The sequence below is a fragment of the Biomphalaria glabrata genome, chromosome 18 (genome assembly GCF_947242115.1).
Source record: "Biomphalaria glabrata chromosome 18, xgBioGlab47.1, whole genome shotgun sequence".
NCBI classification, from domain to species: domain Eukaryota; kingdom Metazoa; phylum Mollusca; class Gastropoda; family Planorbidae; genus Biomphalaria; species Biomphalaria glabrata.
The window spans coordinates 17,108,779-17,132,004 of NC_074728.1; the positions used below are offsets into that span (position 1 = coordinate 17,108,779).

At 38.4% G+C, this 23,226-nt stretch overlaps 1 protein-coding gene across 1 annotated transcript in view; it reads left to right on the plus strand.

The window, feature by feature from the left end:
- Window positions 1-21,045, plus strand: part of LOC106064832 (uncharacterized) — a 99,507-nt gene extending 78,462 nt beyond the window's left edge. Inside the window, exons 19-20 of the mRNA XM_056017635.1 lie at window positions 3,740-3,778; window positions 20,789-21,045. Coding sequence (XP_055873610.1) covers window positions 3,740-3,778; window positions 20,789-21,045 — 296 coding nt within the window. The remainder of the gene's footprint in view (window positions 1-3,739; window positions 3,779-20,788) is intronic.
- Window positions 21,046-23,226: the final 2,181 nt, after the last annotated feature.

The following is a 23,226-nucleotide window of genomic DNA, read 5'->3' on the forward strand; positions in this document are numbered from 1 at the left end:
GTGGCATCCTTATAGAGGTTTTGTATAACTTTGATTATGTTCATTATTAATGGTGTACTTTCCATTGTCACCTAGTGCCACGTGCCATATTCGATCGAAAGCTTTCTTAAAAATCAATAAAGACATTGAAAAGATTCTCTTGGTGTTGGAGATAATTTTTAGAGCGTATTCTGAGTTTTAACTGGATCAGTGACATCTAATTCTATAATATTATTTTTTTGTTTATAGACAATTTTTTACAAGGTATCCAGAGACTGGAAAAATTTTATTAGAATATAAATTTTCTTCTTTCAGATCAATCTTTGCAGAGTTAGCAATGAACGATTTGGCATCCTCTACAGTCACTAATAACAAACATTTTAAATATTTGTTTCTAGACAGATAATACTAATTAGTCACTTAATTTGTTTTTAATATTAAGGCTGGGGCTATTTAGTTTGCTGAATAGCTGTTGAGATAAAGCTATGTGTTCTGGTTTCTGTAACTTGAAGAAATTTGTCTATTATATAAAATAGAATTAGATAGAGATCTATATCGAGATCGACATCTAAAATAATCTAGATGTATTTAAAAAATCTCTTGTTCGATATCAAGTCGAGATTTATTATAACTAATCAATTTCCAATAAGTTTGAAGACTTCTTATAAATTGACACAATGAAAGTGACTTTGCTCTATTTAGATCAGTAAAATCTAGTAAACATTTAAAAAGTAATACTATCTCGTGGTAGATCTAATAAGAATAGCCAATCTCACATTGACGCACTGATCTATAAGGTTCTTTTTTTTTGCTTTAGAGAGGAAAATGCGTATTTTTAGATGATCTTAAAGAGTCACCTGGTGTTGTACATCGTACTTGGAACATCAATGTCAGCTAAAGCGAACATGTCTCCATATGAATAGGCCTGTATATTATGCCTTAGGCAGCAAAGACGCTTTGTGGTGCTGTGTACCGTGTGGGTTACCATAGTTTACATCAGGACTAAACATCATCCCAAACCAAACTCACCAAACACTTGCCAGATCAACACCTGTTAAATCAGCTAAAACTAATACAACACCCTGAAGAAACAAACATACTCACGAAGAAATACCAAAATACCTTAAAACTTTAGTAAATTTTTTTTTGTTTAAAAAAGCATTAGGGACAAAACAGCAGACTTAGAAATTTTATAGGTATGTGAGAAACCAGACATAATTGAAGGAACAAAAACTTGGCTACATCCTAACAATTTATAATGCAGAAATTTTCAACAGTAATTATGAAATTTTTAGAACAGGTAGGGCTAATAATCATACAACACATTAGATCGCTTCTTAATAAACAGAACTGGATTAGTAGTAGATTATGATATTATCCCTGGTCTATCAGACCATGATATCATTTAATACATAGTCAGATAAAAGACGTAGCCAATATAAAACTCAAAAGAAAAATCTTACTCTGGAACAAATGTATCCTAACGCAACTACGCCAAGCTGCAATAAACTTTCAACAAACTTTCTTATCGAAAAAATATTAACCAACCAATCGATGACCTCTAGAATTTCATTAAAAAAAACTATCTTAAAAACATTATTGAAAATCAAATGCAACTAATTACACAGATGGAAAACCTATATAGAAAATTTAAAGAAACTTAGGCAGAAAGAGTTTATAAAAAGTACATAAAAATAAAACACCAAGCCCAAAAATTAAGCAAACAGCTGCAAACTGATAACATAAGAAAAATAAGTCAAAGAAAATGGAAACAACAGGCATAGTGCCATTTAAAGGAGAAGATAACCTAACACATAATGATAATGAAACTATAGCTAACATCCTAAACAAATACTTTGCATCAGCATTCTAAGCGCCAAGAGACAAAGACATTTTACTTAATTTAAACCAAGTAGACAACAAAAGAAAAGGGAATCCAAAAAATATTAGCCAGCAACAAGCCGAATAAAGCGTCTGGAACTGATGGTATTTCATTTAGATTACTCAAAGAACTAAGCAATGAGCTAGCACAATTTTTTTTTTCAAAATACTTTTCAGGCATCTCTTAATCAGGGCAGAGTACCAAAGGACTGGAAAGAAGCTAAAGTCTACCCTCTATTTAAAAAAAAAGAAAAAAAATGTCCCAGGAAACTACAGACCAGTATCACTTACCTGAATCACATGTAAAATCCTAGAACACATAATATCTAGCAACATCATAAACCACTCTGAACCCTAATGTCCTTTCTCCATACCAACATTGCTTTAGGAAAAATAGATCATGTTAAACACAACTAATAGTACTAATTGATGATTTTTCAAAAGGTTTAGATAATATTAAACAAATAGAAGCTATCTTAATATATTATTACATACATTTTGACAAAGTTCACCACCATAGTTTGCATAAAAAAATTAAAATATTTTTGGCATTTATGGTCCATTGCATCAGTAGATTAAGGATTTTCTGATAGGGAGAAAACAAACTGTAATAATACATGGCTCTAAATCAACACCAATAACAGTAAACTCAAGTGTACCACAAGGAACAGTCTTAGGTCCACTACTGTTCTAAATTTACATAAACGATTTACCAAATTGCATTAGTTCAGGAACAAAAGTCAGATTATTTGCAGACGATTGCATAATATATAGGACAATAAACAACTACACAAGATACAGAAATTTTACAAAGAGAATTAGATGAATTACAGAAATGGGAATGAAATTAAAGCATGTCTTTCCACCCAAAAAAATGTAACTTATTAAGAGTAACATAAATCTAAAACAAATTTATTCCACTTATCTTATTAATGGTAAACCAGCAGCACAGACTAAAAACGCAAATTACCAAGGTGTTATAAAAAATGAAAACCTGTCCCCATATATAAATGAAACTATAAAAAAATCAAAACAAAACATTAGGGCTTATTAAAAGAAATTTATATAAATGAAATAAGAACATAAAACTAAAATGCGATTTAACTTTAAGAAGCTGGAACAGACACAAAATAGAGCAGTGAGATTCATAACAAAAGAATATTCACATTTGACTTTAGTAACACCTTTAGTAAATCAATAAATTTTTAAAAACCTTTAGGATAGAAGACTCCAAAGTGAAGTAACGTCTGTATTATATAAGATAAGATAGGTGTTTTGCACTATAGCGGGTTTCCCCGACCCGCCGTCCTGTCTGACGGTGGGTGAGTCTCGGGGTTAAAACATTTTTGCTGCGTTTATTTCCAATGGACACGGACACTCCGGGCTCGCGGACTATAGACGCGCCGAAGGCAACACCACTAAATTCCCCCTTCGTTTTCCTATACTAAACCAGGCATACCCATAGGGGATTACGCCATTTATGAGAGACGGCGCCTGGATATTGACAGGTCTTTGCTGGAACTTTGTTACATCCCCGCCCCTGCATTGAGTTTACTCTCGTAAGACTCTTAAGCACTCCCACGGGAGTTTCGTTCCGCAAGCCTTAGGCCTAGTCGTCTCCTCTTACAACCGTTTTCATCCGGGCGTTACGATGAGGCAGGGCAGCGTTACTCCGGATTTGTACTTGCGAATTTTCGTGCCCATTGGCGTACAAAATACGCAAGATGCGTACTTGTAGACAACTCTGCATTAATTAATCTAAAAACATCCCTTTTAATTGTGTTTTAAACTATGCCTTTGATTTAATTTTTGTTTTATTTTTTTTGACATGTAAAACCAAGATTATGTCATTAAAATAATATTTATATTTTCTCATCAGATTTAGAATCACCGATGACCCTCTCATCATCCAACAGAAGTAAGTATACCAATAACATCGTCCCGAGACATGACGTTAAACTGCGCTCCTCTTTCCTTAGCACTTTTGGAGCTGAAAAGTGCCCTACTTCTTTTCTATCATTGTGTCTGCCTCCTCTTTTCCTAAGTCTGCCTTCATTGATCATCACACTGTCTCCTTAACTTTAAATTCTCATTACGTCCTAGACCAGTCCGTTTGCCGTGGACTGCGACGGGTAAGGGGGGATAAAGAGATCCTGGTGCTTGAGTGGTGGCTATCTGAGGATAAACCACAACAACACAATACTTTGGCTCCAAGTTCCCCTAGACCTAAGACCCAGATGGCCCGCTCTGGGTCAACCGGCTGGTCATGCCGAGCTACCAGCATAGGTCGTCGACCTATGCTAGAGGGCGGTGGCTGGAGGGTCAATCAGGGAGCTGCTGTATCGGACACATGTCCGATGTAGCAGCTGACTGAGTATAGCACCTGTGTAGCCCTGGCGGGCTCATTCTGGACATCCGAATGGCCCGTCCCCTTGTTGGACTCGATGGCGGGTGGAGAGCACAGGTGCCGAATTAACCAAAATATATATGGACAAAAAAACACACACAAAACTAGTTGCCCCAGACCCATGTCTGGGCAAGAAACGTCGAATTGACGATAAAAAAGAGGAGGTCCCAAAAAAATGTGCCACCTGGCCATCATTTCTGGTGGTTAGGTGCACAGAGGAGGGTAAAAGCCTGACAAAGTTGAGCCCTTTTATTATATATAAGGGACTCAAGTCAGTAGTGGGAGAGCCCAAGAGTGTGTCTAAGCTACACAAATCAATGGAACACCTTGTAGAAGTAGACAGCAAGACACACTCTGATGGGCTTTTAAGATGCAGAAGACTCTGTGATCTCCAAGTGGAAGTCATGCCACACAAGAGTCTGAACACCAGCAGAGGTGTAATCAGCTCTAGGGACCTACTGGAATGTTCCGAGAAGGAAATAGTGGAGGGCATTGAAGGAGTCACCCATGCCCGGCGCATTACCAGGCGCAGGGAGGGTGAGGAGGTCAAAACCGCCACTATTATCCTCACATTCGGAACTAGGACACCGCCAGAGTATGTGAGTTCCAGTGAGGCCCTACATACCTAACCCCATGAGGTGCTTCAAGTGCCAGGGTTATGGACACGGCGCGGCAGTCTGCAAGAGGAACACTGTGTGTGCCAGATGTGCTGGAGAGGGTCATGAGGACAAGGGCTGCACAGCCCAGTTCAAATGCCCAAACTGTCAAGCTGGCCACTCAGCCTACTCCAAGGACTGCCCTGTGTGGAAACAGGAGGTTGCCGTGCAGGAGTACAAGGCAAGAAACGGATGTACCTTTAGCCAGGCGAAATCGGCTGTACTGGCCCTACCCAAGGGCCAATTCGGCTTGACAAAGACCTACGCCCAGGCTGTTGCTAAGAAAGGAAGATCCATAGCCACACAGACGGACACATTGACCCCACCACCCCCTCCTCCTCCTCCAACTCAGAAGAAAACACCGCCAAAGAACACACCTCTGAAGAAACAAGAAAGCCCTGTTGTCATGCTAAAGAACAGGTTCTCTGTGCTCGCTGATGAGAGCATGAAGACTGAGCAGCATGTCAAAACCAATACTCCGGGAGAACCCGGAGACATCATGTCTGACACAGGTTCTCCTCAGAGAACCCAGACAGACACCCCAACCTCTACCGAGTTAGAGGTTGACCAACTCCCTAAGGGGAGAAATCAAAGCGGAGAGGATGCCCGAGGTGAGAGAGGAGGAAATAACCTCCGCTCTAACCAGAGGGATCTCCCCTCTCCAGAGAGAAAGACTTCCCCCAAAAGGGGGTTGTCCTGCTCTCCATCCAAACCCAAGAATAAAAATACCAAGGTCACTGGAATAAAGGGAAACCCCTCCGGGGGCCTCCCAAGGCCAAATAGCTCCAAGTAGGTCATCTAGAATAAGCCATGGATTCCAGAATTGTACAGTGGAATTGTAGAGGCCTCAAGGCCAATTACGAGGAAATGCAGCTACTGATGGACTCTGAGACTCCTGTAGCTGTCTGCTTACAGGAAACATTTCTGAAAGATTGCATCAGCTTCCGAAGCTACCGTGCTTACACCAAGAATGTTGAGGATGCAGAGAGAGCATCAGGTGGAGTCTGTATCCTTGTGAAGGATAGCATCCCCCATGAGAGGGTAGAACTACAGACCACAATACAGGCCGTAGCAGCTAGGATAACTCTTCACAAGGTTATCACTTGCTGCAGCCTGTATCTACCACCAGGCGCTCCATTAAACCAAACAGACATGGAGGACCTATTGAAACAACTCCCCTGGCCTTATTTAATCCTTGGGGATTTCAATGCCCATAACACCATGTGGGGATCCAACAATACCGACACAAGAGGTCGTATGCTGGAGGATATCTTCCTCCAACATGATTTATGCATACTTAATGATGCATCACCGACCTACTTGCACCCAGGAACTGGATCATTCACATGCATTGACCTCACCGTATGCGTCCCCGGACTTCTGGACGATTTTAAATGGTCAGTTAGCAATGATCTACGGGGAAGTGATCACTTCCCAATCATCATTACTAACAATCTCCCTTCATTGGGACGACCTCAGCGGTGGAAACTGAATAAGGCCGATTGGGAACAATTCCAAAAAAGATGCTTTGAGGATATCACAGAAAATATCCTCCATGAACAGAACCCAGCTGATACCTTTGCTAGCAAGCTACTAAGTATAGCCAGGAAAGTTGTATCCCTAACCTCTGCAAATCCAAAACGGCCTAGCAAACCATGGTTTGATACAGCTTGCAAAAGTGCTATTGGTGATAGGAAAAAACGACTGGCTGCATTTATAAAGAATCCTTCCCAGGAAAACCTAAAGCTATTCAGGATAGCTAGAGCAAAGGCTAGACAAACCATACGGTCAGCCAAAAGGAATTCCTGGAGAAGTTTTGTCGGCAGTCTGGATGCCAAAACGTCTGCTAGAGCGGTTTGGAAGGCAGTAAGGCGAATCAAAGGGAAAGAATCAAATGCAATAGGGCATTTGAAAAACCAAGGACGAACTGTCACGTCCCCCAGAGAAATAGCTGACTGCCTTGCATCCTCAATAGCATAAAAATCATCCACTGCACACTACACGCCAGAGTTCCAAAAAGTCAAAACCAGGGAGGAAAGACACCCCATTGATTTCAGGTCAGATAACAATGAAGACTACAACAAACCGTTCTCGCTTGAGGAACTGATGGAATCGCTGGACAAGTCACATGACACAGCGCCTGGAGAAGACGAAATCCATTACCAGTTCCTCAAGCACCTTCCCGAACCCTCATTGGCAGTCCTGCTAGGGGTCTATAACTGTGTGTGGCAAACAGGCGCTTTCCCAAACAGCTGGAGGAAAGCCACAGTTATACCGATACCTAAACCGGGAAGAGACGGCTCTGACCCAGCTAACTATCGACCAATAGCACTAACAAGCTGCATCTGCAAAACCATGGAAAGAATGATTAACAGTAGGCTGGTATGGTACCTGGAAAGGAATAAAGTGATCTCAAACTACCAGTGCGGATTCCGGCAGGGGCGGACAACAACTGACCACCTGGTAAGGCTGGAAGCTTATATTAGAAATGCATTACTCAGAAGAGAACATCTAGTAGCTGTATTCTTCGATATAGAAAAGGCCTATGACACAACCTGGAAACATGGCATTCTACGTGACCTGGCGCTTATGGGGCTTAAGGGACACCTCCTCCGTTTTGTGGAGGAATTCCTGAAAGATCGAAAATTTCAGGTTCGAGTGGGCAACTCCGCTTCTGACACTCATGACCAGGAAATGGGTGTACCCCAGGGCAGCATTCTGTCAGTCACCCTGTTTAACATTAAAATAAATAGCATCATAAATGCGCTGTCCCCTGGCATAGAGTGCTCTTTGTATGTTGATGACTTTGTCATTCTTACTTATGGGAAAAACATGAACACCTTAGAAAGGAAATTACAGTTATGTTTAAACAAAATTCAGGGTTGGGCAAACTATAATGGTTTCAAATTCTCAGACTCCAAAACAGTTAGTATGCCTTTTTGTAATCTAAGGGGACTACACAAAGACCCTGAACTATTTATACACAAAAAGAAGATCCCTGTCGTGAAAACTACAAAATTTTTAGGCCTCACCTTAGATTCCAAATTTAATTTTCTCCCCCACATTAAGGAACTTAAGAAGAAATGCCAAAAGTCATTAAACATACTAAGAGTACTCAGCCATACGGACTGGGGAGCTGACAGAGATACCTTGCTGCTGCTCTATCGGAGTCTAATTCGATCCAAGCTAGACTACGGATCCATAATATATGGAGCAGCAAGGAAGTCGTACCTAAAAATACTGGAACCAATACAAAACGCTGCCCTGCGTCTCTGTCTCGGCGCGTTTCGTACATCACCTATCCCAAGTCTCCATGTGGAGGCGGGAGAACTCCCCATGGATATAAGAATGAAAAAGCTTGCAATGCAGTATATAGTCAAGCTCAAATCCAACCCCACGAACCCTGCTTTTGACTCCATATTTAACCCCACAGAGGTAGAATTATACAATCGAAGGCCTAACGTCATACGGCCGTTGGGCCTTCGAATGAGAGAACCCATCCAAAATTTAACCCCACCCATTGACCAAATCTCTAAAATAGAAACCCCTCAGAATCCTCTTTGGCTAATGAATAAACCCAAATTAAATTTATCCCTCCTTAATTTCAAAAAAGAAAATACAGACCCAAGCATACTACAAGTCCACTTTAGGGAACTGCAGGAGAGCTACGGAGATTGTGGCAGCATCTACACAGACGGATCCAAAATGGAGATAAAGGTCGCGTGTGCCTGCTCCTTTCGGAACAAAACAATCTCCCGTAGACTCCCCGATGGCTGCTCCATCTTTACGGCCGAATAGCACGCAATATTGCTTGCACTTATGGCCGTAAAAGCATCAGAAAGGAGTACATTTATAATCTGCTCCGACTCCAAATCTGCATTGCAAGCTTTGGGGCGGATGAAGACTGACATCCCATTGGTACATAAGAGCCTGAAGCTGTTGGACCAAATAACAGCCGACCGTAGGGATGTCACCTTCATCTGGGTCCCCTCCCATGTTGGCATTGAGGGAAACGAAGCCGCAGACAGAGAAGCAAAGAGAGCCCTAAATCATGCGGTGTCAGGAACCCAAATTCCCTACTCGGACCTGAGACAAAGTATTGCCTCTGCCACCTATCGAGAGTGGCAGAACCGATGGGAGGCTGAGACTCACAGTAAACTCAGGCAGATTGTGGCGGATGTCAGGTGGCGGCCCACATCTAAGGGTCTGACAAGGCGTGGTAGCACAACCATGTCCAGACTTAGGATTGGCCACACCTACATCACGCACTCTTTTGTACTGAAGAGAGAGGAGCCCCCACTTTGCGAGTACTGTGACTCTCGCCTCACCGTGGAACATATCCTCGTTGATTGCCCCAGATACCAGGATGTCAGGGCGAAATATTTTGGAGCCACTAATCTAAAAACACTATTTGATAATGTCGACCCTGGGAAGGTACTGGGCTTTATTCGGGAAGTGGAGCTATCTACGAAGATCTGATTTCTGAATTTGTGAACATGAACTATTTACATTAGATTTTTACCAAATATTTAAATTTTTACTACCTTTACTATTTTAACTGTGAATAGACCTTGATTTTAATTATAGACTGTATAGAATCTGGCCCTTGTTGTTTAGAGAGAGAGAGTAGTCCTTAAGGGACTGCAGGCACGACATGGCCTAAATAGTGCCGATGTGCCTCAAATCAAAAAATCAAATCAAATCATATACCAATAACAGATTATCATTTTTTATATAGAATGAACTCATATTTTTGCCTAAAATCTTGACGAAAATGATTATGCTATCCTATTATGCAAGCTTTCAAAAATTAATATTTACATTGTTTCTATACATACCAAAATGTAAATAGCGTTCTTACAAAATGCAAACTCTAATAACTATTCAATTTTGTGTCTTTTTGATACACTGAAGCGAATCGTACTGCAAAATTTGGCTTCAAATATCCATTGCCATGAATTAAAAAGGACTATTTCACTTTTAATTGGTGCTAAAAATTTGATTAAAAACATTTCCATTTCTGTGAAAAAAACTGTAGATTGGCAGGATCGATGGGAAGCTGAGACTCACAACAAATTTAGACAAATAGTGGCAGATGTCAGGTGGCGGCCCACATCTAAGTGTCTGTCAAGTCGTGGAAGCGCGACCATGTCCAGACTTAGGATTGGACACACCTACTTCACGTATTCCTTTGTGCTGAAGAGAGAGGAGCCCCCACTTTGTGAGCACTATGACTCTCGCCTCACGGTGGATCATATCCCCATTGATTGCCCCAGATACCAGGATATTAGGAAAACATTTTTTAGGGCGCACAACACTATTCGACAATGTCGGCCCAGGGAAGATATTGGGATTTGTCCAAGAGGTGGGGTTGTCTACGAATATTTCATTTGTGTAATTGTGAACATATAAAATTTACATAAGATTTTTACTGAATTATTAATTTTTACTACCTTTACAATTTTATCTGTGAATAAACCTTGCTTTTTAATGAATATCTGTATGGGATTTCGCTCTTGTTATATAAAAGGAGAGTAATCCTTGAAGGATTACTGGCACAACATGGCCTAATATGTGCCGATGTGCCAAAACTTATAAAAACTCAAAACACATTGTTGCCCGAGCTTTGTGGGAACTAACAGTGTTCTAAGTAGGTGGTGCTAGTCTACTATGGTGAAAAAACTGTCTCCTAAGGTATTGTCATTTACACGTATTAGACGTGTCAGAAACTGAAATATTACTTGGTATTAATCCTTTGTTGTATATCTTAAGAAGCTACGATTAATTATAGTCTCGATATTATGGTTGTGACAGGTGGGGAAATGTGACGTGTGTTTGGCGCGTTTAATGTCTAGGGGATGATTATTTTTAATGCTATCAAACTCCCACTTATCAGCATATGAATCGGGAGCAGACACGCAACGAGACAAAGCAATGAAAGATAGATACAAAAGTTAAAAATAAAGAATATTTATTTACATAAATATACATATAAGAATAAAAAGGGGGAGGGTTTGCATCTATCTCTGAGTATTACTAGATTGAATCATCACTCTTGCACCTAATGAGAGTATGTCACTTTGTCCTCTGACTTAGCTGGTTTTTCCTGTTGATGTCGCAGCTGGCTGTGTCCTGGCTTGAGGTTCTGCAGCTGGAGGTGGCGCTCTAGCGGATAGAGGGACGCCGGTGATATAGTTCTTGTGAAGTTTCAATCCCAAAATCTAATATCTGTAGTGGGCACAGTAGGGCGGGTGGCCGGCTACCGTGGGCACAAGGTTACTGCGGGCAGAGCTGATCTGCCGTGGGCAGCGTAGTTGACAGGATATGTCCAGTGAGTTGCAGAGGGTTGGCGTAGCTATGACGTCTCACACAGATCTGAATCCATAGGGACGTCGCACCTAATAGCTTGACAGGTGGGCTGTCGAATAGGCGGGCAATGCCGATAGCGCCAAGTGATAGAGTTGAGTAGATCTCAGTAGGCAGGAATAGCGCTGAATAGCACTAAGCACATAGGCAGTAGTTGAGTGGCGTCGAGTAGACACTGAACAGCAAATAGCAAGTAAATAGGCAATAGGTGATTCTTGATAGCGAATAGGCAGACACCTGAGGGAGGCTGCGGATAAATAAAGACAAGTTAGGACATGTCTCTTATGCATCTTATCGATGCCCTCGACTGAGGTGCATTCGTCAGATTGGTAAAATTGCTTTTGAGCACAAAAGGGGAGATGATGACAAATGGGATTTGGAATAATAGATGGCAGATAGTAGCAATATAAAATGTACATAGAAGGGGAAATAATAATCTAAAAATGTACATAGAAGGGGAAATAATAATCTCAAATAAACAACAGAGGTGGATAGAGAAAGAGAGAGGGGGGGGAATGGACGGTGGTCAGCGACCCAGACGATTTGTTTACATATGACCGTGGGTCGAGAACAATGGAGCGCGCTTGAATGGTGTGTCCGTTCAAGCGGCGCAACTCTCATTAGAGTAAAATGAGTAAAGGGGAGATAATTCATATCTCTTTTCTAGACGCAGTATTAGTGCGCTAGTAAAATTATCAAGGCGGTCAACCGAGATAAAGGAAATAAAATAAGATGTACAAATATATACATGGTTGCATCAACGATCAATTGAGCAACGTAGCATTAATAGATTAATGCAACTCATAAACACATACATAGGACATGTTTATGTTCTCTACTTACGCCAGTGAGAAATACACAATGCACTAATTAAATACAAATGAAATAAGCAAAATACACATGATAATATCCAGTGGAAATAGCACAAAAGTAATTAAGATGGAACTTGTGATTAAGTTCGGCTTACCACCAGGTATTCCTCTAGGAGTGATAATAAGTGATATAGTCCAGACTCGATCGATAGCGATAGAGGAGTGAAAGGGTCTGGCTTGATTTGAATCTACTTATATACAGGCCTGGAGAACGTGGGCGGACACAGGAAATGTCCTAGGCTAAGATTTATCTTACACGTGGGTGGATTTGACTCGAGGTAGGAGCCGCACCTTGGAATATCACGCGGTGTGTTGACCAGGGTAATCTCTTAGATCAAAGAGAGACGTGAGAGAAGGGGGGGGGGAGAAGGATTAGCATGCATTCAAACCAAGGTGGTGTCAACCGCGACCGTCCTTCAGACATCCGGCGGGCAAGACAAAAGAGATTGTGTGTTTACCTTTCCCCGATCAAGGGCAGATAAATGAAAGGACGCGCCTTAGCTATCTCCAAGGTGGTCAACTAAGTCTAGCCTGGAGCGGAAAGGGTGGTGCGGGTGAAGAAATTGGGGTTAGGACGGGGAAATAATTGAAATAAAATAAATAAATAATGAAAAATAATAATTAATGCTGTGATAAATTTGAGTGACTCTGACAGCGAGTTTTTGACTTGTCACAATGGTCTACTGTTCAATGCTTTGCTAAGGCCGTAGCACAAGATTTTAGACAATGACCTCGACAACTTAGGTCACCCTCACAAATGCCTTCCCTTTTCCAAATTCAATGACTCTAACTATTTCTCTCCTATTTATTTTTCTCACCCCGATAGTATTATTCTGTATAGCTGGATCAGGGCTTTCCTAAAAACAGAACCAACCAAACCCAATTTAAAGGATCCATCTCTAGTAAAAAAAAGGTTTAACCCTTAGCTGCACACTCTTTCTAATTTTCATGAATAACCTCCCGGTCAATAAGGCACTTTACGCAGATGACCTCTTAATTTGAACAATAGAAAAGTATCCAGTGCTGACTAGATCCAAATTAAACACAGCCCTCACAAGTATCTCCACATTTTCAAAATTATGGAAAATGGGAATAAACAAAGAAAAGTAAGTTTATTCAATCTTAGCCACAGCAACAAAATAGCAAAAATAATCTACATCGTAAATATAGACTCACAGCCATAAACAAAGAAGAAAGCCCAACATATCTTGATGTAAAATTAGACCAAAGATTGTCTCTAAACCTCATGTGTTGGAAGTTGGATACAAATGTCTATGGATTTACCTGTCAGAAGGCTCATTAATGTTCTGGAATATTGTTCTTCAGGTAGACCTGATGCTTTTGCTAGTTATTTAAAACGCATCAGAAAGGAATAAATTTTGTATTTAGATTCTTGTAAGTTGGTCATTTTTGACATGTGTTTAAATTTGTCAAAACAGGAGACTCTTGTTGGGCACTCTCTATTTCTTTCTGGGCCTGTGCTAATTGTATATATATATATCTTTTTTCTCTGATAAGGCGTTCTTCCACTTTCATTAAGCGTTTATGCTCCATTTCTTCTTTTTTATGTTCTTCAAGCTCTTGTTTTGCCTTTTGTAGTCTTTCTGGTTTAAACATACCTAATTCTTTGGCCATTTGAAGAAAATCTTGTATTGTTAACATTTTGGCTGTCATGGTAAATTAATTGCTAGTAGTCTTGTACTTGTTAAATTGATAGTAGAACATAAGTGGTTGTTAAAGTAATATGTACTTGGCTTTTTTATTTAGAAGATACACTATAGTTCATTGTTTTACATTATAAATCGTCATTATAAGATTATTATTGTAGTAGGTGATAGTAAACACGGGTTTCCACTTGATAAGGCAATATGAAAAACAATTACTTGACGCTAGTAAGTAAATAGATAAGGCAATAAAAGTTGATAGATCAAGCCTGTAAAATGACGTAAGGTTGTACTGACCTTGTCGTAAAGACACATAGTAGACTTGAACGTGAAGTTTTCTTCGTAGTGAGAGGCTGAGTTGTGACGTAGAACTATCTCTAGTTCTAATTTGTTGCAACACAACTGTCAAAGAGTTGTTTTGATTATTACAGGTTGGTTAGTATCGCGGCAGACATCGTGGCAGACATCAAAGAATGCTAGAAGAATGTATTGATCCTGTAGTAGTTATCACGTTGAAAAATTCGAATTATGCTATTGTGTCAATTACTAGTTACACAGAGGTTCAGCGTTGACAGTGCTAAAAAGATTCGTTGTACTAACAGCCGTCGGAGGTGTCAATTTATGTCACGTGTTTATTATGTTTGTTTGATTTAATGATCTTGATTATAGAAACTTGTGACATATGCGGATTCAGAGATGCTTTAATTAAAGTTCAAACACTTTAATAAACGATGAAGTAACAAAGTGGTGATATGTTTTTTCAATATTTTTAATTGATCAAATTTAAACTTGAACTTGAAACAATAAATGTATGTACAAAGATATATAAAGCAGATACAGGATTCAGTAAAATGATCAATACAATGAGTAACTATTTACTTATAAAACTAGCGACTTCTAAATCTAACTTTCTAGCTCCCTCTCTCTCTCTCTCTCTCTCTCTCTCTCTCGTCCCAAGCTACTACTCCTCCTTCTATATCTTTCCTTAGAATAAAGAACCGTGACATTATCAATACCCATTCTTAACCTGTTTACATTTCTTTTTAGTTGATTTTTTTTAATTTAACCTACGTCAATTATGTTTCCCTTCTGTAGTCTTGAATAAAGTTTTAATTGATGTAGCTGATACGTCCCTTTATCACAATGTCACGTGACTTGTTATTTGTATCTCTTTTCTTATGTTGCTTCTTTTTGTTTATCACCATAGTTAGCAAAGTTCTTTCTGAGACACCTTTGATCCATTAAGTCATCACCAACCTTTCCCATGGACTATTTTTTTATCAAGCTGTCTAAATGTTTCTCTCATGATTATTGGTTTCTTTTCTTGAAAAGCAGTCTGTTTTATTTCATTAGTCATACCTGGCCAGAACATAGTCTGTCACGCTCTCCTTATCATTCCGTCATTCGGTATGTGTAGTGTGTGCACCTTTTTCTTCAGTTCTAGAAGTTAAAGAATATGCTAGTTTAGTTAGATAAATATATTGTGTATAGTTTTTAGTGACAGTAAAAGTAGTTACGTAGAAAGACAGACTAATGACGTAAGACTTAGACCAAAAGAGTCCAACATGGCGTTATGTTAGAAGTAGGCTGTGTTTTAAATAGTAGTTAGAAATAGCGACGTTTTAGGAAGACTGGACGGATTTCCCATTGATTAATAAAATCTCATTTTATAAAACTGAAAGTTGTTATTAAGTATTCTTAATTAATAATGTTCTCAAAGCTAATGAGAATTAATAATTAGATTAGATTAGCCTATAACATTTTTGTGGCGACCCGAGACAAGATCGAATAACTCCTGAACATTATTTTGACGAACCCGAGACGAGATCGTAGGACCCCAGAACATTACTCGAATTGAGCCAGAACTTTTTTTTAGCAGTTGAACTAGAGTTCGTAGGACATTGAGAAATCGATAGTTTTACTTCGCTGTCAAGTAAGTTATTCGTCGTTATGTACAGTATTTTGCGAAGCAGGACGTTTTGACGCCGCCGTTTTGGCGACGCCGTTTGGACGATGCCGTTTTGGCGCGAAGGTCGTTTGGGCGACTCCGTTTTTGCGCAAGAGACGTTTTGGTGCGAAATACATTATGTACGTTAATTGTATTATTTCTTTAAAAAGAATTATGCATATCTATGTTTTGCATGAGTTTTTGTGTTAAGACATATTTTACACGTACAGAAGAAAAAATATTTGTGTATGCTATTTTAGGAATTTAAGTTTGTTATTTAATTATTGTTAAATCTCTAACATTACACAACACCAGGCTGCCATCCATACTTCACAGTATGAGTGCATGAAATAGTCAAAATTATTAAGTTATTAAGACTTTTTTGTGGGACCGGGGGGGGGGTAGAATATATATTTTGTTTGTTTTGTTTTACATTTTTAAACACATTTTTAAGCGAAAAACATTAGTAGCTTTCGTACATTATATAGGTTATTTGAGTAATTATTTTTATATCTGCTTCTAAAACCTTTTTTTTAAGTGAGCTATAAGAAGTCCATTAATCAATGTGACTTATCATTTACTTCATGTAAATGTGTGTTTGTGTTTCACATCATTTTCTTGTGCGCAGAAGAGCGGGAGCGGGATAGGTGCCACAGGTAATGACCAGTCCCAAAGAGATGATCGCCAGACGCATGACGCCAACGACCAGTGCTTGGTGCTGGTCTTGTCTTCATTTGTTTAACTCTACCTGCGTCAATGCGAGATGTGTCACCCAAATCATCCTACCCAATTTCTCAAAATATATCTTTTCAAAGTATCTTAGTATCTATTGTTCCCCCTGAAATCCTCTCAACCAATGAACGAGGCCAAAGGCTATTAGAATTTGCGAAATACAACCATCTCTTACTGGCTAACACACTAAGATACCACAAAAAAATCGCGCATAACCACATGGCACAGTCCGAACGGAGAGCACCACAACCAGATCGACTATATCATGGTGCAGCAACGTTTTGAGACAAGCATCCATACGGCTAAAACAAGAAGTTTTCCTGGAGCTGACATTGGAAGCGACCATAACCTTGTTATAATGACCCTTAAAGTACACAGCAGTCACAGATACAGCCCTGGAAATATTAGGGAAGCTCCTCCTGCCCCAAAAAACCCTGGGTAACAGAGGATATACTCCAACTCTGTGACAAGCGACGGGAGCTTAAAGGGAACCGAAGCCTTCCAGTATGTCAGGACAGAGAAGCCTGAACTGACCACTGAGCTTTGTGTGATACTTGTCGGCCGAAAGGGCTTTCAATATAAAAGATAAGTTTATTTTTCCTTCTACTAGTTTGTTTAAAATAGATTTTATAGGACTCAGTGGCCACTTGCTAGTTTATTGCTACCAAGTTATATCAGGGTGAACCGGAAGTGTTATTAAAACTGGGTATTTACTATCAAGGAGCCCACATATATGTATAGTTGTAAAATTGTCTTGTATGTAAACGTGAATCATTACTGATTTTTTTCGTAAGTCTCGTACCGTTATCAACTATTGTATCACTTTTGTTTCTTATCTTTCTAACAGACGAAAGTTTCATTTTTCATAGATTAATTTTGTATATATATTGCTTTCTTTATTGAATAAAGTTATTGATTATTTTTTGTCATAAACTGCTTATTGATAAAGTAAGCCACATTTATAAGCCTTATCTAGCAGAAATGTAGATCTGAGGTGAGTATAGACAATTTGGTATTAAATTGTCAATGTAAGAAACTAGTGTTTTAATGTACGCATCTCGGTAGTTAGCCGATTGATGTAAAGGTTTGGTCATTGGAAGGTTTGAGTAAATTATTAGTACTGTGTAGAGTACTTAGAAATTTTCTGGATCTTATTTAAGTTGAAATCTGGACTACATGGTAAATTAGTTGAATGTATATGCCAAGTACATTGATATCAGACTTTGAGTTTATTGAGTTTAAAAGTAAGTTGTTACAAAACAGTAGTAGCGATAAGTTGAACGTTAATAATACTTTAATACGTAAATAATACTTTTTATCAGTTATTTAAGTATCGTTACTATATTACTATATAACTTAAGTTGAGGCAACTCATCGAGAAACATACGTTTATTTACAGGAAATCACAAATACATGTAGAACAACATCTGTCTTGATCACGACATCTTTATCAGCTATGACTTGGGCGGAAATCATTCTTCTCTCCCTTATGTTGGCATCCTTTTTAGTCTAGTCTAACTCAGTGCTCACCTTCTAGCTTAGATGGCGGTGCGCAAGGCAGAGTTATAACATTGCCCCCTTCTTAGAACTTCTTGTCCAGAAAAGAAACATTGCAGTGGAGGTTTGATAGTTCAGGTGGAGGTCGATCGGTGGAAAACTGTGCCTGTTGCCCACGAAGCCATCTGCACAGTATTCCACAGCCGTCGCTTTCTCTTCTTTCAGTTGGCCAGTCTATGCTTGAAATGAAATCTTGGTCGCTGCTTCGACCTTATGACGATAGCCGCTGATGCCAGCCAGCTGACACAGGGAGAGTTAGTGAAGGTCAGGGTTGTTAGCCACTTAACACAAATGGAGGTTGTGGCGATCACTGTAGATTCCATAGTTGTTGTTCTAAGACGCTTCGCTATGAACGTCTCGTGACACAGTTGTAGGCCCACTGGTAGCCATGTTTTCAAGCACATCAGGTTTCGCTGGAATTAAATCATCAACGTTTAGGTCAATCTCACTGATCTAGTAGCTGGGTTTCTTGGCATGGGCAATGTCCCGGCAAGGCGCCGCCTATACAGTTCATGTCAATCGCCTGGATGTAGTTGCCAAGCATCAAGTTCTCTCTTATGCCGCTGGCAAAGTTTAATTCGTTCTTTCTGTCTAGGCCATTGTTGAGGCCTGTATTCGCTATTTCACCCGACGACATCCAAGGCAAAGAATCAGAAACGGTCGTGAGGCTTTCGTGGTTTGAGTTATCATAAAAAATACTGACAGATAAAAAGAGGTCTTTAAGTCCAGAGCAGCAAGCTTGAAAGCAGACCCAACGTTGTTTTGATATTTTTGGCTCATTGAGGTACTTGTTGCAGATACATTAAGAAAAAAATCTTCAGGCACATAGCAGACTTCTCTTGTTTCTTCGTTTGTTTCTTTCGTTTTGATTCGAAACATCCCGTTGAGATCGTCGCATCAATCGTCGTCAAGTTTCTCGTCTTGAAAGTCACGCCCACAAGACTTGCCCACAACACAGCCACAGACGGCGCTCCAATCTCCAGCGTCTCCGTCACCACTGTTTGTGCAGCCACATTCCTGACCATGCAACGTCTTCACCAACGAGACTACAGGCAACCGCTTCTTCAACAAATCTATTCATTCTTTCGCTCGAGAAACCATTTTATCTATCTTGTTCCTCATACTGTTAATTTGTTCCCACATTGCATCAATACCTTCATGCATCTTGCCAATAAGGTCAAAAATCTTCGGTTTAATTTCAAATTGGTAGGTATCCGGATCTTCGTAATCATCGATCAGGGCTTGCCGGAGACGAGCTCTAAGCACCTTCTTGGTACCTCAAGGCTTCAGATATCGGTAACGAGTTCCTTCTTAAGTTTTTTAACTAAGAGTTGATCTAACTGTTCCAACGATACCATTGTGATCGAATCCAACCTTCTCTCGTTGAGTTGCCTTTATAGTCCCACTTCAGACACCAGTGTGATAACTTAAGGGTAGGCAGCTCAACAAGGCACACATGTTTATTTACAGGACATCACAAATGCATGTCTAACAACATCTTTCTTGATCTCGACATTTTATAAGCTCTGACTTTGGCGGAAATTGTTCTTCTCTCCCTGATGTTGACGTCTTTTTTTGTCTAGTCTAACACATTGCGCACCTTCTAGCTTAGATAGCGGTGCGCAAGGCAGAGTTATAACAATATATAAAAATAGTGTTGTGTAGGATTATAATAGTAAAAAAATGGCTACAGCTCCAGGAGATGATATGGATACTTTTAGACAACAAGTTATTACTGAAGCTAAAAAGTTGAAAAGAGTTGATAGGAAAGGAATTAATTAGTTATATACAACAAATGATGTATGTAGAGAATGAATGTAGAGATAAAAAGAATTAGAAAAAACTAAACTAGAAGTTGAGCAAAGAGACAACGAAAAATTAGAGACTTAGAATTATTAAATAAAGAGTCAGATAGAACATTATAGTATGATTTAGAGAAATTGAGGTTAGATGTTGAATTAAAAAAACAAAACACAAATACTGATAAGACTAGTAATGGCAATAAGAATAGTGATACCGTTCAGAATGAAAACACAAACCATAGTATAAGTGCAAATAATGGTAGTAGCATGAATGAAAATAGGAATAATCAAACTACTAATCATTGGCTAAGAAAGAAACTGCAGCCTTTTCAGAAAGATACAGTATTTCAGACTATTTAAAAGCGTTTTGAGTTGTAACATGAATGGTCTCAAATCTTATTTCATTTTGTTCAAGGTCAAGCATTAACTATTTGTCAGAACCATGATCATACCATTTAGAATATCTATGACATATTAAAGAAAGTACTTGTTAATGCCTATGGTCATAAAGCCAGTACATTTAGGAAGAAATATTTTGAAAATTTTCCTATTAGTCAGATAGATCCTCAAGAAACAGTAAATCGTGAAAAGGATTATTTCAGTAAATGGATGTCATTTGAACAAATATATCAAAGCTATGAGGGACTTAAAAACTTTGTTTTGATAGATAATTTTACAAACAAATGTAAATCTCAGTTACAGTTATTCATCAAAGAGGGAAACCAAACAAATTAGAGGATGTTACTATTATGAGAACTTACAGCAGTGCTTATCCAAGTAATTCATTTTCAAATAAAGACAAGAAACACATTAATTTTGTAGGATAGAGTCAAGAAACTAAGAGTAAAGAGAGACATGAAAGCAGAAATGATAGAAATAGAGATAGTACTGACTATAGAGAGATCATCTGTTTTAATTGTCAAGGTAGAGGACATATTGCAGCACACTGTAAAAAAGTGAAGTACAATAGATCAGAAAATAGGGACAGTTACAGGAAACAGAGTAAAAAAGTTGAGTTTAAAGAGAACAGAAACAGAAATGACAAAAGTAGAGTGTATTTCACCAATGATAGGGACAGTAGAGAAAGTAGTGAAAGTGAAGAAGTAGAAGAGATGAACTATTGTTGGGGTGTAGAAGAAATAAATTTTGTTGAAGATGAAACTAACACTCTGGTTATATAAATGGGAAACCTATGAAGTTTGTAAAAGATTATGGATGCTGTGCAGTTGGAATTAGGAGTAACTTAGATAAACCAGATTGTTAATTAGGGTATGAGAAAAAATCTACTGATGGGTTGGAAATTGAGAGTTGTATCAAGTATCACTGTTTAAACGTTATAATAAGTTATTAATGGATGTTTAATTACTTTTATCCATAATAGGAAAATGTTATGAAGTTGTGATGCTTCTTGATGCTCGTGAAGATGAACTGTGAGATGGTACTTGACATCGTAAACAACGTTCTTGTGACGTGATGAACTTAACCGTGTACAGCGTAACTTGTAGCAACTATACGTAATATTTCTTACTCATGGACTGTTACAGTTTGTGCAGTAAGGTCACACTTTGAACTGTATGTCACGTCATGTACTATATTCACCAGCAATCTTATTGTTGAACTGTGTCTCGCGTGGTATGTGTCAGAGACTCTATGGACTTTTTAGGGTTGTGTTTCACAGTGACATTACTGTTTATTCAGAGATAATGTGGTACTGAACTTACCATGTTGGATTTCCAAAAAGTTTATGGGATTTCATGAAATGACTATATGACATATTTTGGTGAATTATCATTAAAGTTATCGCAGTTGTGAACGAACTTTGCAAGATATCAGTGAACTTACCCGAGACGTCAAGAGAATATATTTGTTGTGTTGTCCATTTCCATTTTTATTGTATTTTTTTTTTCGAAAAAAAATTTCCTTGTTATTGTAAAGACATTTGACTGTAGTCTATTTGTTTTTAATTGTTAAACTTTTTTTTAGAAAGAAAGATGAAATGTTATGTATTAGTTAGAGAGTATGCTAGTTTAATTAGATAAATATATTGTGTTTTAAATAGTATTTAGAACTAGCGACGTCCTAGAAAGACAGGACGCATTTCCCAGTGATTAATAAAATCTCATTTTATAGAACTGAAAGTTGTTATCAAGTATATTTAATTAATAATGTCTGAGGCTAATGAAAAGTAATAATTAGTAAGAAGTGAAGTCAGATTAGATCAATTCATACAACGCATACTGCTAGGAATAACTGCTTCTTCTTCTTTTAATATTATACGATTGCTGAATTTCAACTTATCTACAAAATCAAAATAAGTTTAAGTTATATATATATTCCATATCTTTCATTCTGTTAGGACATTCATTCATGATTTTTTCTCTTAATTTTTACTATTTTTAATTTAATTCTGTTTCTTGTAGTTTGTTATCTAATAAATGATCAGGAATATAAACAACTTGTATTTGGCGAACATGACAACTTCATAATGTTTTTGTCTTGACTGTAGGGGTGTGATAATATGTCTGCAACATGTTGATTGTTTTCTTCTTCTTATCTTATATGTTACAGACGTTACTTCAAAAAAAAGAAGATGATTACGTCCTACGCGTCATGCATTTAGTCATGCATATTAACCAATGACCTAAACTTCGCCAAATCACTGATTTTCCTAACTATCTCAGGCAACCCATTCCATGCTCTAATAGCGCTAGGAAAGAAGGAGCTTTTGTACGAATTGGTCCTTGCATAAGGAAAGAGGAATGTGCCTTTATTCTTGTGTCTTTCTGAGTATATTATTAAAATTTGTTTTTGTATTTAAAGATGATGGTTAAGTGTTTGATGTATAAATTCTACTTTACTTTTAAGACTTCTATCTTGAAGGCTTTCTAAATTTAGGGATTTTACTAACGGTGTTACTATAGTCAAATGTTAAATTCGTTTTTATAAATCTCACTACTCTATTTTGTGTCTGATCCAGTTTCTTAATGTTTTCATGAGCTGAGGGGTCCCAAACGTAGGATGTATTTTCTATTTTTGGCCTAACCAAGGTTAAATAACATTTTAGTTTTATGTTTTATTTGATTTATAGAATTTTTTTTTCTAATAAACCCTAATTATTTGTTTGATTTTTTGATAGTTTCATCAATATGCGGATTCCGTGACAGTTTTTCATTTATTCAACACTTACCTATTTTGCGTTTTTAGTCTGTGTAACTGGTTTACCATGAATAAGATAAGGGGAATTAATTTGTTTTAGCTTTTTTGTTACTCTGACCTGTTCTCAATATATGTCGACTTAACAAAGGCATTCGACACTGTTAGCAGAGAAGGACTCTGGAAGATCATGTCAAAGTATGGCTGTC